Genomic DNA, 19430 nt, shown 5'->3' with positions numbered 1-19430 from the left:
TGTCTATGGAAAATCTTTTTAAAGTATGCTTATAAAGTCCATTCTTTCCAATCTCCCAATGTTTATGACTATTTAAGGGACGTGGAGTAGTATATTTTATTGTGCTGTCCACAGCACCACCCTGTGGTGACAGCATTTATCAATGTATCTGCTGGCCTAAATAGGCCACTAGGTGCCAGGATCTGTCACGCATTGCATGCGACATGGCACACAGGCATGCGCGATTGCGTACCAAGGTTCGTGCATTTGCGCGGGCCAGTGCCTGAGTACCCGCAAACATCATGACCCCTGATGACATCAGACATTGCTGACGAAACACGTTGGGTCGGATCTACGTGACTTATCACTTCTGCCATCTTGGAACGCAAATCGGCGTCCCTGCTATTTTATTAGAAAGATGGGTGTTGGGCGCTACTAACCGAAAGGGGGATCCACCACAAAGAGGGGGGGCACAGGGGGGATATCCACCAAGTCCTCTTGGTGAACTGTCCAAATGGCCGACTACAGGGCAGCACTGGCGGTAAACTTCGGAAATTCCGCTGACAAGAGTGAAAGGGAAAACAGGCGCCACTTGTATTAAGCCAAAAGTTTATTGCACAATAATCACAGTAGTAACTTACATAAAGGAAAGCACCAGTCCATGTAGGAGCGTCTATTCCGCACTATCCGGCCGTCCACCAGCCTGGAAGTGACGTCGTAGGAAGCTAGTCCGAGGAGCTGGTTTCGCCGGAAGCCGCAATGGAACGCAGGCTACAGGAAATGACGCAACGCTGTGCGCATGCTCCGAAACGCGTTGCCTCATTTCCGGTAGCCTGCGTTCCATTGCGGCTTCTGGCGAAACCAGCTCCTCAGACTAGCTTCCTACGACGTCACTTCCGGGCTGGTGGACGGCCGGATAGTGCGGAATAGACGCTCCTACATGGACTGGTGCTTTCCTTTATGTAAGTTACTACTGTGATTATTGTGCAATAAACTTTTGGCTTAATACAAGTGGCGCCTGTTTTCCCTTCTGCTATTTTATTAGGCTATTTTAGATCTGCAATACTGTAAGTGTTATTTTAAAGTGCATGACCAATAAAATGTTTTACATACTACACCATGGGAGGCTTTCTGTCTTCCCCCTGATTGTTTGTGGTTTACACATTTGGAGATACCTCCTGGCTGGATTGGGGTGCGATCATGGGAAGGTTTCCTATACTAGAGGATCCTTTCCCAGATAATATCATGAATCTTAATTACTTGTGTTTGGTGAGTAGGGAGTGTATCTGATGGTGGTGGAAGAAAGCACAGCTCATTTTTATGTGTGGAACCACTTGAGAAAATGTATTACATCACCATTTCTCACTGTTTGAAGCACATGGTGGTGATGTATGGACATTTTCTATATGCTTTTACAAGTTGTCATATACAATTTTTGGTGGTAAATTATTTTGATGGGGAATTTTATGTAAAAAGGAGTGCGGTTTTAAGAAATTTTCTTCTACCCGCAAACATCGTCTGCAGCCATGTTAGGTGTTGGCAGATGTGCCAACTCTTCTGTGAATCATTCTCTGACAGGTGGAGTTGGCGTGGCTCAGCCTGCCACTCCGAATGCAACACACACAAGTCACCGAATGTAGAGATAAGGGGCAAAACTTAATCAAGAACTCAGATTCATTCTACATGCAGCGTCATCTACTCTAGGAGACTGCTTTTATGTTAAACTGTTCATATGGCTGCATTTGCCCCTTTGGGCAAGGTATCCCTAGTGCACAGGCACGGTGGTCCCACCCACAACCTGGCATAGGCAGCATTACAAAAATCCCTTCAGGTGTGTTCTGTTTTTCACTGGCTCCAGGATTCACTGTTTCCTCCTCTCTGGCTGGAAATGGAAGATGGAGGGCTGGAAAAGTCAAATTGGCAGCCCAAGAATAATGCAGCCCTAACCAATCCTGGGGAGACTTGCCCAGACGGTGATTGGGAGTGTGTATAAATGTTCTGAGACCTGAACAGTCTTATCTTGTCCCTGAGGAGGAGATCACAGCTCGGGGGGGGGGGGGGGACTGATTGCTCCCTAGGCATTTCTGCCATGTGCCTGCTGTTCATCGAGGCCTTGGCTGGGCTAGCTTGAGGGTCTATTTGTGAAAGGTTGCTGTTAGAGACTGAGGGGATTTTCATCAGAGGATCCAGTCTGTTATCACTGGGAGAAAGTGTCTAGAAGACATTGGCATGTGGTAACCAACTATCTGAAGACATTAGTAAGTACAGACCGGTATGAGATATCATAGATTGTGGGCTGTTGCCACCCCTCAGCTGTGTGTAAAGGGGACATTGTGTCTGGTGTCCTGAAGAGCTCAGTGTCAGAGTACCAGGAAACCAGACCACACGGCGATGCAGGTAAAATAAAGCAGTTTATTGGAGCAAATAACAAATGCACAGCAAGAGTGAGGAAGTGGGAGCAGGAACAAGCCTGGGTCGAGTCCAGAAGCGGATAGTCTGCCGATGCCAGGTCATCTGCCGATGCCGGGTCAAGAGCCAGGAGAGTCATCAGCCAAGTCAGGTCATACACAGAGGAACACAGAGAATAGGAAACGGCTAGCAGAGATGCACCTTGGAGCACAAAGACAAGGGCAAGAACTGCAACCCATCAGGTGATAGATATAGTCAGGTTTGCAGCATCATCACTGTGCAATGCCCAGGCAGCAGGCAAGTGATGATGTAATTAGAGTCTATAAGAGGCAACAGTGTGCACCTGTCCAAGATGGCTGCCAACAGGAGGGAAAGGTAAGACCTTGACAGTACCCTCCCCTCAATAGCCCCTCCTCCACGGAGCAAAAAAACGGTTTCTGAGGAAAGCGAGCATGAAAAGCGCAGAGAATGGCGGGAGCATGAACATCAGCGGAGGAAACCTAGGAGCGCTCCTCAGGACCATAACCCTTCCAGTGCACCAGGAATTGAACCTGACCTTGGAACAGACGAGAATCCAAAATGCTGCTAACCTCATACACCTCATGATTGCCCACAGAAATGGGACGAGGTTGAGGAAATGAAGAAGTATAGTGATTGCAAACCAGTGGCTTCAAAAGTGACACATGAAAGTCATTGGAGATACGCATGCCAGGGGGAAGACCAAGGGCATCAGAGGATGTTATGGATGATGTCACCTGCCAAAGTATTGGCACTGGGCCCAAGGGCCCCCAGCCCAAGCCCTGGACTTTCAGCAATTCCAGGGACAGGGGATTTAATAGACTTTTCTGCTGAAGAAGAACAACTTGGTGAGCATCCAGCAGAAGAGCTGGGATCAGGGCCAAATATCACTGAGCTCTGCCCAACACCAACAGCAGCTTCAGCCTCCCTGAGAGAAAAGTCAGTTGGCCTTTTGGTTACACCACTGACAGGGACATGGGATTCCCTGCTAGTAGCATCAGTGGAGTTACAAGAAACTTCTCCAGCTGAAGCGCTGACAACTGGACAGAGGGTCCAAGACCTCTGTCACACACCTGCTTCAGTTCCAGAGGCCCAGGGTGAGAAGGTGGCTGTCACTCCCCAGCAGCATATCAGGATCCAGGGGGAGAAGGGAGAGGAGGTTGTTGTCCTCCCTCCCCAACAATCAGTCAGAGCGGAGGAAACTGTTTTCCCTCCCCAGCCAGGATCTGTGCACCTGGGAGAAGGTACCAGAGAAAGGTTGTCCCAACAGCCAGATGAGGGTAAGGAAGATTGAGCAGCCAACTCCTCTTCCCAGCAGCAGATGGCGCCCCAGAATAATGACACCAACCCAGCAGAAGAGCTGGCAACAGAGCAGAATGCTGCTAGCCTCTGCCCTCAACTAACAAAGGATGGGTTTCCTGTGGTAGTGGATGGGACTTCGGTTTCCACTAACACAACCCCAGAAAAATGTTTGCCATTGGGACAGGAGGATGACAGCCTTGCTGTACAAGCACTGGGGGATTTTCATAGAGAAAAAGTGAATATGACTACGGTCTCCAACTAGATACCCCAGGGATGCAGTTATCCCAGATCCCCAACAGCATGATGAAGTGAGCCCAGCCACCCTGTTTTCTCTCCAGCGGCTCAAAGGACTCAAGGGAGAAGGGCCAGTCCACACTTCTCCTCATCAGCGGTTATGTTCTACAAGAGAGGCAGAGGTTGGCTGGGGGAGTAACGCTGTTTTCTGGACAATTTGTTTGGGGTACTATGTGGGTACAGACATTGGGGGATGGGGACTACGGACTAACTCTGAAATCAACCTATTTGGGGTCTCCTCCTGTTTTAGTCTCCTTCCCAAAGGGGAGAGATATGCTGGGAGTCACAGTGGTTGGGGGGCCGTGGAACCCAGCTTACCTTCGAGCGGTTGAGAAATCCCTCTCTCTCAGCTCCCTTGGCCCCTCTTATGTGTAAGTCACCCTGTGTCCTATAGGGGCACAGGGTGACTGAGATTAGTTCAAATGGGACAGTAATATTTATCAACATACCTGAAGGAATTGAAGGAATATATGAAGACTCTAGGCCTAGGATCCATGTTAAAGGCCTAGCTCTCGATTGCCACTAGGGGACTGCTCCGCACAGTCAGACTCATAGCAGATGCTAATATCAGCTCAACCACCTATCTTCCACGCATTGTTGATTGTACTGATTTACTTATCTACTGTCTACTGTGGGGATGTGTTTACACTTTTATAATAATGTGTATTGTCGACTAGTTAATTAACTCAAGTTAATTAAATCACTGTCATCTGTTAGTTGCTGAGGGGAAAGTAGAATACTGTTTGTGTTGGTTGTTCCTTAGATATGTTAATTATATTTCTGTACACAATTTCATCTGCATATGATAATGTAATCAGGCACCTGACCTGGTGGGGGTAATCTGATCAGGTGAGGGATGTCCTCCTGTGTAGTATATATTGTGCGTGAGTCTGTTCAATAAAAGTTGTTGTTTCAGATCTATACAAGCTAAGTTCTGGCTAGTTTTGTATGTAGGGGGGCTGTAATATCTGATATCTATGTTCAAGACTGAAGGAAGCGATATTCTGACAGAAGCCCACAAACACAGTGTGGGTTGCAGTTTCATTACATTGTTACACCAACCCCTCAGCGCTCTCCTAAAATGTAAAATGCTGGTAAAGTCCAATTTTCTTGAAGTTGAAAAGAACATCAAATTGATCCCTTCCAGTGATGATGTGCCAGCAGTGCATGGGCTACCTGCATTTTACCTTGTCCGATCTTCTGACAGACGATGGCGTTCATGCAGCAGGAAGAGGAGGGGTGGCTTCAGTGCACTCCGACACACACACAGGGAAGACTGCATTGGCAGCCATGGAGACATCCCGGCTACCATACAAAGTGATGCTTGTGGCTTGCGGGAACCAAGACACGCCGCGGGCTCAGCCCTGATTCCCAAGGATCCCGGGACAAGGATCAATTTCCGGGACGGTCCCGGTAAGTTAGGGACGGTTGGGAGGTATGAGTCAGTGTAGTCCCTTATATTGGTGACCAATGGGAGAAGGACCCCTTTATATAAGTGGTCAGCATAGTAGTCCCTTACATTGGCGACCAATGAGGGAAGGACCCCCTTATATCAGTGGTCAGTGTAGTGGTGCCTTACATTGGTGACCAATGGGAGAAGAATCTCCTTATATCAGTGGTCATTGTAGTGGTCCCTTACATTGGTGACCAATAGGAGAAGGACCCCCTTATTTCAGTGGTCCCTTACATTGGTGACTAACCAGTATCAGATACTTCATTTATAAGGCGATATACTAAGCATGAATCCCTGAGCTATCAAGTCGTACCCAGGTCACTAGGAAATTCCCATACATACCTCAAAATAGTAGCAATATATTATGGCATGATAAACAGCCTCGTGAGATATCTCTCACGTCAGTACCTATAACTTACCAAAGGATCAAGAGAAAAGAGAGAGAAGGAAGAAGGGAGAGCAGGGTACGGAAGACAGGAAGGGGTAGGGGAGGAAAGATACCGTTCCGTGCCAGACAGGGTGGTCCCCCGAAGCACCCAAAGCGCCTGGGCTCAGGAGCACATCAGGGATTTCCCCCTGTCAGAGAGGACGAACACATTCCAATAGCCCCACACCTTCTCATATCTGTCACGTCTGTGCAGTGCCGTAAGGGTCAGATCCTCCATCTTATTAATCTCTTCCAGCCTGCGCATACAATCCCTAATGGTGGGTGACTGTGAAGTTTTCCAGTATAGCGGAATACAGGACTTCGCCACACACAAAACGTGCAGAACAATTGATTTTTTTGTATTTCCTCATCGGTATGCTGGATAGTTGTATAAGAAAGAATGCCGGGGTGTCTGGAATCGTATGATCAGTGAGATCCCTCAGTAGGGAGCCGACCGAGGTCCTGAAGTCGCAAAGTCTTACGAGACATTTCTTGGTGCTGCAGTTCCTCTGAGCTCCACAAGGTGGTGATCTCACTTTTATCCAGACAGGAAGTCTCTATGGAAGAAAGGAAGTGATATCAGGTACAGACAGGAAGTTCTGGGTTAGAGGTGAGTCAAGAGGAAGTAGAGAGAAGACATTGTTGGAAGTGGCAGCAGAGGAGGTAATAAGATCTTATTTTCTATTTACACCCAGTAACCCCCCCCATCATGTCCGTCCTCTTCCTCCATAGTTACTGTGACTTCTTTTATCTCCAGCAGATGATGATACACACATATATAGTGTGGAAATGTAGATTAACCCCATTAACTTCAGAATGAGGGACAATTGAGGGAGTAAAGCCCCATACACACATACCGAATGTAGGCCGAACGATCGGCCGTCTTTTGTCCAGTGCTGTCCTGTCGGTTGAAAAGTGCTAAAGGCCAACAACAGCCGACTGCAGAAGTGATGTCATGTGATGGTTAACTTTCCGTGTGTTTTTTCTTCTCTGAGCATGCCCAGTCTTGCTCATCTGCTGTTTGTCGGCCGAATTCTGTACTGAGTGGCGAACAATCGGCCGTTCTGGTGACGGCCAACAAAAATTTTAAAAGCTGCACACCAGATTCTGTTCGGCCGAAAAGTCACAGTCGGTTGTCGGAAGCATCATACTAACAAGCCGACGATCGGACGTTGGCCGAATATTTACGGCCGACAATCGCTATGTGTGTACGGGCCTTAAGTGAGCTGCGGCATGCGTAACGGCAAAATGTGGGTGTGGCCAAAGTCTTAATGGTGGGGGAAGCTTAAGGGGTGTGGTTACTCACTAATGCCGCCCCAGCTCTCTCACCTCTCACAAATGCCTCCCCAGCTCTCAGCAATGCCCCCCCCAGCTGTCTCACCTCTCACAAATGCCCCACCAGCTCTCTCACCAATGCCTCCCCATCTCTCTAGCCAATGCCCCCATCCTAGCTTTCTCAGCAATTCTCCCCCCCCCCCCAGCTCTCTCACCAATACTTCCCCCTCCTCTCTTACTAGTGCCCCCCCAGCTCTCACCAATGCCCCCCCCCCAGCTCTTTCACTAACTCCCCCCTTCTCTCTTACTAATGCCCCCCAGCTCTCCCACTAATGCCCCCACCCTAGCTTTGTCAGCAATGCCCCCTGCAGCTCTCTCACCAATGCCCCCCTCCTCTAATACTAATGCCCCCAGCTCTCACCAATGACCCCCCCCAGCTCTCTCACCAACTCCCCCCTCCTCTCTTACTAATGCCCACAGTTTTCTCACTAATTCCCTTCTCTCTTACTAATGCCCCCCCCCCAGATCTCTCACCAATCCCCCCTCCTCTCTGACTAATGCCCCCCAAGCTCTCTCACTTATTCCCCTCTCCTTTTTTACAACCCCCCCCCCCCAGCTCTCTAACCAATTCCCCCCTCCTCTCTTACTACTGCCCCCAGCTCTCTCACCTATTCCCCTCCTCTCTTACTAATTCCCCCCAGCTCTCTCACCAATTCCCCCTCCTCTCTTACTATTGCACCCCAAGCACTCTCACCTATTCCCCCTCCTCTCTTACTAATGCCCCCTTCCCGCCAGCTCTCTCACCTACTTCCCCTCCTCTCTTACTAATGCCCCCCCAGCTCTCCCACCAATTCCCCCCTTCTCACTTACTTCCCCCCCCCCCAGCTCTCCCACAAATGCAGAGTGATATGACTTCCTGTGCTTTTTTTCCGAGTGTCAGGACTGTAGCAGGGAGCCGAGGAGTAGTTTTTACAGCACTTCACTCAGCTCCATGCTACAGTCCTGACAGGCGTAAAAAAAGACACCTCCAGCATCCCCAATGCAACAGCGATGTGGGAAGTTATGGCCTTGGGACCCAGGGCACCCACCAGCAAATGTGGGCCGTGTCCCCCCTAGGTGCCTGGCGCAACATACAGAAGCAGGTGTATTGCTTCTGTATGACAAGGATTCTTCTTACCTTTCCCGAGCTGCTGAGAAGTGGGATCGGGGCAGTTGAGAGCCAGCATCGGGGCCACAGGGGCAGGATCAGGGCCGTGAGAGGCGGGATCGGTGCCATGAGAGGCAGGCTCGGGGCCATGAGAGGTGGGCTTGGTGCCATGAGAGGTGGGCTCGGTGCCATGAGAGGCAGGATCGGGGCCATGAGAGGCGGGTTCAGGGCCCCTGAGAGGCAGGATCGGGAACCGAAGATGGGGGACGAGCTGAAAGAGGCTTGAAAATTATGTCATCAGTTGCTAGGACGCCAGCAGTCCTAACAACCAGTGACTGCATTGAAGAGGGGGGAGCAGAGATTGTCAGCCAGATCTTCTCCCAGGAATCCTCACTTGGTGCTATGTGGGAGAGCACACATTGCCCCCATTGAGGCTACCACTACTGAGTAGAGCCAAGGGCTGGAACTTTTTCAGGGACTCCAGCCCAGATCTGAGGGACCTCGGGGCTTAGTTCATATCGCGGGACGGTCCCGCGGAATCCGGAATGGTTGGGAGGTATGCATTTCCCCACTTACGGGGCCGGAACATTCTCTTCATTCTGGAGATGTGTCACCTTTCCCACCAATCACCTTCTTCCCTCATCAGTCTATACTAACCGAATATATGACTTTTATTAGGGGGGGATTGGAATATGTATGTATTTAGAGGATTAAAATTTGTAGTAAATTATGTAAAAAAATAAATTTTCCATAATGATCCCAGTCTCAGATATTCATCCCAAAATGTGACCAGTAAAGTCTCCGGAGTACATGGAGATGACAAGAGTATGATGTGTCCTGGCAAAGCCCAAAGACAAAGTTCATCTTTTAGGGGAGGTGGGACCAGAAATTATTCCATGTACAGAAACCTCACAGAGCGCCCCCTACAGCTCCTCCTCAGCGAGAGAGAGAGAACCTTATGACATCACGCTGACCTCACAGCTCCTCCTCCTAATGTCCCTCCATCTGTCTTTTTTCTCTATATTTCTGATGCTCTTAGGATGTGGGCGGACCCTCATGTGCAAAGCAGGACTGTTGTTCCTGAATTGCATGTGGTAGCACCCCCCCCCCCCCCGGGGGCTGCTGGTTAACGGATATACCTCTGCACTCACCTGACCCTGAGAATTATCCAACCCACTGGACACTTTAGGTTTCCGACATTTCAGATATAATCTTCAAGGACACACTGACACAATTAGAATACTGTTTGGTTATTTTACTTGAAAGGTAAATCAATATAGCTTATTGATAACAAATATGACTTAACAATAATAAAGTGTAGCAGTATCAGTCAACTGAACTCCACTTAACACAAGGAGGCTTAATGGACTGACACCATGAATGTGAATACACAGCAAAAGAAGGGATAATAGATCACATGGATATTGCAAACATACTATAGCGTCAGCTTTAACTGTCAATGTTATGGCAACATATATTAGCTTATTTAGCTGAAAACCTCTGAAATCAAGTCTAGCAATATCTAATAATGACTCAATATTATAATAACAGGTCCCCTTTAAGACAGCCTGTGCTGAAGTCCCTCTCCTAGCAAGGCCTTGCTAAGTCTTCACCGGCAGTTGGAGCTCTTATCGCTCTTCAGCGTGATATATGTAATCCCAGGATAATAGTGTATGTATGTTCCTATCTACAATCAGTGTGTCATAGATGAAGATTTATACTTGCGATTAGGATTTCACCAGGCACTCCCTTGCTTGTCAGTGTCCACTTGTCATTAACCTATAACGCGGGTGATGTGCTCTCCCACGCTCCTGCGTCACTGGGGATGATCGGCGCTCGGTTGTCTCAGTCAGTTAGTTCTGCTTCACCCGCTATCTTCTCAGCTCCACTGGATCTATCACCGCTGTGTGATTACCAGCATCCGCACCGCTGAGGATGGGCTCCACTCTTTCTAGGCCGCACACTCTGGCCTCCGTCACCAACAGTGTCCCAGCACACCTCTCAGGCTGACCTCTCCTCACTTGGTCCCGGAAGAAAGAGAGCGTGCGCTCCCTGAAGTAGATAGGTATATCAGCTTTCCCATGATCCTTCACTCTCCTATGGCTCCCTGGGAGTATAGTTCCTCCGGCTAATCAAACAACAGTCTGCCTTCAGTTCTAGACTATATATCCCACAATCCAGTTCATCCATCTCCGGAGAAAGACAATCCGCCCTTACAAACAGCCTTAAAGGGGCACTCTGGCAACATCAACAATAACAGTAAACCGTAGTGTATATATTTGCAGTATATATATATATATATATAGTAGTCCAGGCTTGGCTACACATGTAATGATGTCAGAATGCCTGCAACAAGCTTTTAACCTCTTGTTCATATATCATTGTGTGTGTCAGGATGTCACTGTCTATTTCTCCATGGAGGAGTGGGAGTATTTAGAAGGACACAAGGATCTCTACAAGGACGTCATGATGGAGAATCAGCCGCCCCTCACATCACAGGGTAAGAGGAGACTTTATTGTAAAGGAGAGAGCAGTACGGAGGATCCACCTAGATCCCCCATCATCTGATAAACACATAGAAACAATGTATTCAGTCAGTGTGTGTGATTCCTACAGATGGATCCAGTAATGGGAACCCACCAGAGAGATGTCCCCGTCCTCTGTATTCCCGGGATTCCACACAGGAAGGTCACACCATCCCTCACCATCAGGTAGATGAGGAACAATCACTGATAGTATGATTAGTACATATGTGCATTATCTGCATTGTTACAATTGATGTCATTTTTATTATATATTCAGAGTGGAAACCTGAGAGATTCTAAAGTTGAGGTTAAAGAAGAGATAAAAGAGGAGAATGATGAGGACGGGGTGATGGAGAAGTCAGAGTTCCTAAAAGGACACAAAGATCTGTACCAGGACACCATGGTGGAGTCACCCAGCTGCAGAAACCCACCAGAGAGATGTCCCCGTCCTCTGTATTCCCGGGATTCCACACAGGAAGGTCACACCACCCCTCACCATGCTCAGGTAGATGAGGAACAATCACTGATAGTATCATTAGGATCTGTACATTATCTGCATTGTTACCATTGATATATTTTTTATTATATATTAAGAGTGGAGACCTGAGAGATTCCAAAGTTGAGGTTAAAGAAGAGATAAAAGAGGAGAAGGATGGGGTGATGGAGGAGTCAGAGTACCTAAAAGAACACAAAGATCTGTACCAGGACACCATGGTGGAGTCATCCAGCTACAGGAAACCACCAGAGAGATGTCCCCATCCTCTGTATTCCTGGGATTCCACACAGGAAGGTCACACCATCCCTCACCATCCTCAGGTAGAGGATTGACAATTATTGGTAGTTCTGATTTCTACACAGCATGTTTGTTGAAATTAATGTTTTATTATATATTCAGAGTGGAATCCTCGGGGATGATAATATTGTTGTTAAAGAAGAGTATAAAGAGGAGGATGAGAAGTATGGAGTGATGGAGGAGTCTTCAGAAGGACACAAGGATATGATGGAGCCACCTAATACCAGGAACCCACCAGAGAGATGTCCCCGTCCTCTGTATTCCCGGGATTCCACACAGGAAGGTCACACCATCCCTCATTGTTACAAGGTTGGTGGGACGAAGAATCTAGAACATGGACTCATGGAGACGATGTGTTTTTTTTTCTTTTATGTGATGTCATAATATTACAGTTTATATATTACAGATAATATTTTCTCTCATTCACTTGATTTAGAGTGGAGATCCAATCGATATAGAATTTGAGGTTAAAGCAGAAGATGAAGAGATGTATGTGAGGGATGATCAGCAGTCTATGGAGGAGGATGGAATAACGGGGACATTTATAGAGGAGGACACTCCTACAGAGATCAGCACAGGTGGGTTATTAACACTAAATACATTCCTCCACCCATACTGCTCACTGATTGGTCCAGAGTAGGGTGGGGACTGGGTGATATCAGCCTGTAATCCCCTGGTCACTTGCCTGAGCTGTGTTCCCCGTCCTGTATTCCTGTATTTCTCTCGGATAATCTTCCTTCTCTGTGCTGCAGACACAATTTATGTATCTAGACTGGAATTCTGGAGATTCTGGGGTTCAGCCGGCAGCAAAATATTAGTTTTCATCATAGGTGTTGCCCGACCAAGGCACCTGGGGTATGAGCTTTGGGTCTTCTGTCCCATGCTTGATTGTAGCAAGATCTCCGACAGAACAATTCTCCCAGAGTTACTTGTTCTGTTATTTGCTGGCTGTGCCGGGTGGAGGGATATATCTGTATAGTTTCAGACCCAAGTCACTGAGTGCAGCCTCAGGAGGCAGTGGTGTGGGACCTCTGCAACTTGTCTCTTGTAAACATTTAAGCTTCCACTGATTAATGAATACCAATATTATGAGTCCTGACCCTCGCACCATATACTTTGTTGTACATTACATACTCCTGACCCCTGCACTATATACTCTATGTTGTACATTACATACTCCTGACCCCTGCACTATATACTCTATGTTGTACATTACATACTCCTGACCCATGCAGTATATACTCTATGTTGTAAATTACATACTCCTGACCCCTGCGCTATATACTCTATGTTGTACATTACATACTCCTGACCCCTGCACTATATACTCTATGTTGTACATTACATACTCCCGACACATGCAGTATATACTCTATGTTGTACATTACATACTCCTGACCCATGCAGTATATAATCTATGTTGTACATTACATACTCCTGACCCCTGCACTATATACTCTTTGTTGTACAATACATAATTCTGATACTATATAGTCCTAACCATTGTCTCCTATACTGTAGGTTGTGTGTTATATAGTCCTGACTTCTGCATTCCACCATCTGTGCAATGCTATATATAAACATAATGGGGGAGATTTACCAAAACTGGTGTACACCGAATTTGGTACAGCAGTGCATAGTAACCAATCGGATTCTAACTTCAGCTTGTTCAATTAGGCTTTGACAATAAAACCTTGAAGTTGATTGGTTACTATACACAGCTGCACCAGATTCTGTGTGCACCAGTTATAGTAAATCTCCCCCAGTATGTATTTTCTTTTGTTAAACCCATATTCTACCAGCTGGGCATTTTATATCTGATGTTTTGATTGGCGCACAGACAGAATGTTGATAATGGGATAACACACTGAGGAGAGTCAGCTTGGGGCAGGATTAAGGGGGGTTGATTGAAAAAGGTAGGTACTTCCCCCTTCAGCTAGACATATGCAATTTGTTTCGGTCCGAATGCAAGACCATGCGTCGGCCATCTTTCATCCTGGAACCTTCTACAGAAAAAAGCTTAGAACTTCCATGCAGACTATGCTGCAGTAGATATTTAAATGCCCCCTCTATTCAGTTTAGCTGCAAAGTGGGGGCTTTGTGTGGGTGGGGACACAGGGAACCCCATGATCTCCTGTTCCCTGGGAGCCTCATGGGTTGCCAGTCCACCCCTGGGTAAGAAATAGGGATGCACCAATATATATTGGCTGAAAATAGGGTTATGCTGATAGAAAAGAAAAAAGGTGCCGATAATGGCATGCTGCATCCCATAGACTTCAATGCAAAAACTCCCACTATTGACTTCAATGCAAAATTGCGCCCCATAGACTTCAATGGAAAATGGCGCCCCATAGACTTCAATGCAAAATCGTGCCCCATAGATTTTAATGCAAAATCGTGTCCCATAAACTTTAATGCAAAATCGTGCCCCATAGACTTCAATGCAAAATCGTGCCCCATAGACTTCAATGCAAAATCGTGCCCCATAGACTTCAATGCAAGATTGTGCCCTATAGACTTTAATGCAAAATTGGGTCCCATAGACTTTAATGCAAAAACACCTCTAGTGACTTTAATCTAAAATCCCTTCCTATTAACGTCAATGCAAAATCACGCCCCATAGACTTCAATGCAAAATTGGGTCCCATAGACTTCAATGCAAGAACGCCCCTAGAGACTTTAATGCAAAATCCCGTCCTATTAACTTCAATGCAAAATTGCGTCCTATTAACTTCAATGCAAAATCACGCCCCATAGACTTTTAAGGCCTCATGCACACTGGACGTTTTTGGAGCTGCTGTTAGCAGCGTCCGACGTTTTTTTTTTGCAGCTGCAGAACGCCCACCCATGTTATTCTATGGCCTCATGCACACATAGAGCTTTTAGGAGCTCCAAGTGGCATAGGTTTTGTGCAAAAACCCAGGAACTGTGCGTTCTGGAGCTCCAGCGTCAAGCTGCAAAAACGCTTGACGCTACCAAACGCGCCGAAACGCAGCATGATGCGCATCAAGCAGCGTCAAAATGTGATTGGTTACTGTAATCACATGGAAAACAGGAAATACATGCCCACATTACCCAAGAGACCTTTGCCCCTGTTGAGAAGTGTGGAAGAGAAGAAGCATGGCTAGTGATGTTCCTCAGGCAGAGCTGATTTCAGCCATTGAAGCCAATGCAGAACTGTGGGATTTAGTGCATCCATTCTATAATGACCGCCTGCGGAAAACCAAAATCTGGAAGGAAATTTCCATGGCGCTCACACCAGACTGGGCCCGGCTGAGCAATTCAGCCAAAAAGGACCGGAGTAAGTTTTTTTTTTTTTTTTTTTTTTTTTAAATATGTTTGCTATGTTTTTTTTTTTAGAAAGCATATTAACCCTTTTTTTCAATTTTCCGTAGCCAAAACATTACAACGTCGGGGGAAATCCCTACGTGGCCGAGTCAGGAGAGATCTTACCGAACGTGAAAAATCACAACGGAGTGGAGCAGCAGCTCCAGCGAGAAAAAATTTGTTCTACAATCACCTAGCGTTACTGCGCCGATCAATGATAGAGAATGCAAGAGAGTACGTTTTTTTTTTTTTTATGTCACATATACCCTTTTGTGCATTGCTCTAAAGTACCAAAAATTAAAAAATTTACATTCTTAACCGTTTTAATTCTCTGTAGCACAACATCAAACATTTCGGACAGCAGGGAGCATATCGAGGAGGAGGTGGATGCTCCAGATGCTGCTTGCGTTGAAACTGGGAGTGTCACAGATGCGGAGGTGCTATCACCGAATCTCTCTATTTCCCAAAGCAAATCCCCAGCACAGGTAATTATCTGTCCATTATGTCTCTTCTGTCTGTCAGTCTATGTACCAATCTGAACATGTCCATTTTTGTTCACAGGAATCTAGGAGCCAGGTTACACCTGCCAGCAGCCTCCACCAGGAACCCGAATACCACGGGGAAGTTCGTGGCCGTGGGAATGGTAGTGCACGTGGTAGAGGCCGCAATCAGCGCCAGAGGGGTGGCATTTTCACATCTGAAACTGAGGACAGGGTGGTAGCCTTGCTGCAGAAAGTGAGGCAGGAGATCGTGGACCCATTTTTGGATCCTTTGAATCCGCGTGCCTCATTCCTGCGGAACCTGTACCACATCCTGGAGGACATTGGTGGAGCCGAGGAGAAGCACTGTATGGATCGATTGTACGTTTTTGCTGTGCAATACCGTACAGCAAAATTAAGTGGTGGGCCACCACATAGCGATCCATCCAGTGCTTTTCAGGTTCTCACAATGTCATCCAGGACTGTAGCAACGCTACCACCCCCCTCATATCAGCAACCTAGATGGCAGCCACCATCCGGCCATTCCTACCCTTCCTATTACCCCCCCACATTTCCCCACGGAATTTCCTCCTCCCCCTCCCCTTCAGGACATTCAACGTTCTCCAATGTTGCCACACCCCCTGCTTTTCAAGGACCCTACCATCCCCAGGACTTTGGGAATGAGCGCCTGCCCCAACCTACCCATTCCCACCCGAATCCACTTTCCCCCGTCCCCAATCACCTCATCCGAGCCCTGCTGACCAATCTGCTCAATATCAGCAGTTATAACTTGAGCTTTTTTGTTTTGTTACTCCAGTTTGCTTTTTTGTTTTGTTACTCCAGTTTTTTAATCTAATAAATCTTTTTTAAACGTGAATTTGTATGTTTTTTTTGGGGGGGTTATGGTACACTTCAGCAGTATGTTATCATACGGGTATCATACGCTTGCCTCAAGCAGAAGAAAAGGACTCTTTTTCTTCTGCCTGGGGCAAGCGTAAGTGCAGCCCAACAAGGGGTATCATACGCTTGCCTCAAGCAGAAGAAAAGGACACTTTTTCTTCTGCCTGGGGTAAGCCTAAGTGCAGCCTAACAAGGTAGAAGGCACAGCTGAACTAAAGAAATGGGAGACATGAAAAGAACTGCCAAATTTGAAATTGCTTTATTTCTAAAAAAACAAGAAGGCAGAGCTTAGAAAGATGCAACATTTTTTCAAATAAAATCATTTTGCCACAAAATTTCTCCATCAGGTGATAAGAAGAAATCAGAAAACTGATTCCGAATTCCCATCACCCGTGCCGTTGACCACAAGTCCAAAAATTGCACCCGTTGATTTGGGTTTTGGGGTTCCGGTTCAACGGTGCTCCTCTCCTTCTCCCGCAGGAAGTTGTGGAGAACACAGCATGCCAGGACCACCTTAATGCCATTCTCCACATCAAGCTGCATACAGGTTAGTAAAACTCTCCATTTTGCTGTCAGGACTCCAAAGGCACATTCAACAACGTGGCGTGCACGGCTGAGACGATAATTAAAAATCTTTTGGCTGTCGCTGAGACAATAGCCACTGTATGGCCTCATTATATTTTCACCAAGTCCAAAGGCCTCGTCTGCTACCATGACCAATGGTAAGCTTGGTTCCTCGGTACAAGGTAGAGGCCTGCTTTCTGGAATGTTGAACCTTCCTTCATTTAGCCGACGTCCGAATGCAGAATCACGAAATATGCGGGCATCACTCTGGCTGCCATATGCTCCAACGTCAACCACAATGAAACGCAGATTCGCATCAGCCAATGCCAGGAGGACCACCGAAAAGTATTTTTTTTTATAGTTAAAATATGACGAACCTGAGTGCGGAGGCTTCTTCGCCCTGATGTGTTTGCCATCCAGGGCGCCCAGACAATTGGGAAACTGAGTTTTTTCCCAAAATTCATCCACCACTGCTTCCCAGAGGTCTTCTGTTGGCTCCGGCATTACGACTTGATTTAGCTCTTCCCATATTGCCACACAGCTTTCTCTGACTATCTTGCCAACCGTCGAGACACCAAGAAGAAAGTGGTGGTGTACGGACACGAAACTCAATCCTGTAGCAAGGAACCTAAAAGAACAAAATTGGGAGTGTCAAAACAATACAATGCAATACATTTTGTACACATGCAATGCGACATAAGCTATGCAATCGGTTTGCAAGAAATCGCAATGAACAGACATTGCATGCGATTTGCATAGCAGTGCGGTACAAATTGCATGCAATGTCATGCAATGTGTGACATTGCATATGTGTGAACAGGCACTAACCCCCCTTCAAAACAAATATCACTTACCGGAGTGTCACAAGCAGTCGTTCCTCTGGTGACACACTGCTTCTCATCCTGGTGTCCATCCTTTCTAGCCTTGGCCTGAGCCTCTCCAGCAGGTCATCGAAGACAGGCACTGACATTCTTGTAAAGTTTAAGAATTTTTCAGGATGCATGCGAAGATGGGCGTACATGCTCTGAAAGTACCCCAACGTAGGACGCTGGGATACAATCGGATGTATCCAGAATCTACGCCGTCTGCTGCTTCTCTCCTCCTACTCCTCCATCTGTCTCCTCCGCCGCATCCTACGCAGAACAATCAGCAGGATTGCCTCGTCGATTTTTTGAATCACAGGATCCATTTTCCTCAAAACAATCTCCCAAAACTCAGTAAAATGCTCTCTCCTCAGTTTCTCCTCACGAAATGGCATAGTCATGTGATATTTCACATATTTTATGGAATTCTGGGTAATATGGGAGTGAATTTATGTAAAAAGTTGTGTTTATTTAAAAAAACGCTTGTTAGCGCTGACATGCCTGAACGCGCCTAAAAGCGATATGGCGCCAATGCAAAACGCTTTTTACTGGCGTCAAGAAACCGCTTTGGAGCTCGTTTTTATGACTTTCTGTGTGCATGGAGCCTTATGCAAAAATGTCCCCTAGTGACTTCAATGTAAAAAGGCCAGCCACATTAATTAAAGTTTAAAACAAATTCAGTTTCGGTTTTGGCTTTCGGCCAAGTGCATCCTGAATTTTCGGTTTCAGCACCGGAATTTTCCTTTCGGTGCACCAGTAGTAGGAAAGGTTAACTAAGAGGTCTACCAGCCCACAAAAAGAAAACTTTACGAGATGGTAATTTGATCAAAACCTGGAAAGAAAGAGAGAGGTTTTGACAATCAGTCAGAAAGTCCAGCCCAGACACTCAGATTAGGAAAGTCGGGATTGCAGAGCCCCTTCTCAAATACAGGAGTCTTGGGAATTTTTACAGAGAATTTGAGACATTTTTTCAACCCTCCTAGGCCTAATTAATGTAATTGAACATGATATCATGACAGACCCTGCATTTAGGTAAATATTAAACCCCAACGCATACCTGAAGCTTGCTGTGAGATTGTGTCAGTAGAACTTAAGTGTATGTTGGATCTTGGAATCATTAAAGAATCCTCAAGTAGTTGGTCAAGTCCTATAGTGCTTGTGCCCAGGCCACATGGAACCTGGCACTTCTGTAATGATTTTTGTAAGTTAAATGGGGTCTCCAAACCAGACGCGTATCCAATGCCCAGGGTGGATCAATTATTTGAAAAATTAGGACAGGTTCGATACATTACTACTCTTGATTTGATAAAGGGTTTCTGGTAGATTCCACTCTCCCAGTAAACCCGGAAAAAAGCAAGAGTGGATTGGAGGAGAACCAATATTTGGGCTATGTTGTAGGCTAAGGCATGATCAAATCACAATGATAGTGCAGCGCTAAAAGGTTTATAGCAAGATATCATACTAAGAGAGACAATATATCACAGTCCCAAAAAGTGGTGGGTGGTGCTTCTAAATAACATTCCCAGGTGCAAGGAATCATCCACCGGTTTTTCAAGCAGCTCTCCTCAAAGTAAGACCCCCTGAATCAACAGGAAGGTCAAACACACCTTTCCCCTCTTGGGCAAGATAACGATGTAAGATCCTACGTTCGTACACAAGGGTTAACCAGAAATTA

At 46.6% G+C, this 19430-nt stretch overlaps 2 protein-coding genes across 2 annotated transcripts in view; both read left to right on the top strand.

Annotated features, from left to right (window-relative positions):
* Positions 1–19430, top strand: part of LOC309550289 (uncharacterized protein) — a 436279-nt gene that overhangs the window by 414415 nt on the left and 2434 nt on the right. The window contains exons 12-14 of the mRNA XM_082250692.1: positions 11424–11645; positions 11725–11931; positions 12059–12200. Coding sequence (XP_082106818.1) covers positions 11424–11645; positions 11725–11931; positions 12059–12200 — 571 coding nt within the window. The remainder of the gene's footprint in view (positions 1–11423; positions 11646–11724; positions 11932–12058; positions 12201–19430) is intronic.
* LOC309550716 (uncharacterized protein) overlaps positions 10920–19430 on the top strand; it is a 286486-nt gene continuing 277975 nt past the window's right edge. The window contains exon 1 of the mRNA XM_082251051.1: positions 10920–11015. The gene's annotated coding sequence lies outside the window, so the exon portion shown is untranslated. The remainder of the gene's footprint in view (positions 11016–19430) is intronic.

The sequence above is a fragment of the Pelophylax lessonae genome, assembly GCF_965119305.1.
Source record: "Pelophylax lessonae genome assembly, chromosome: 3".
NCBI classification, from domain to species: domain Eukaryota; kingdom Metazoa; phylum Chordata; class Amphibia; order Anura; family Ranidae; genus Pelophylax; species Pelophylax lessonae.
The sequence above is the reverse complement of the archived record's forward strand: the minus strand, read 5'-3'. Positions and strand labels throughout refer to the sequence as shown.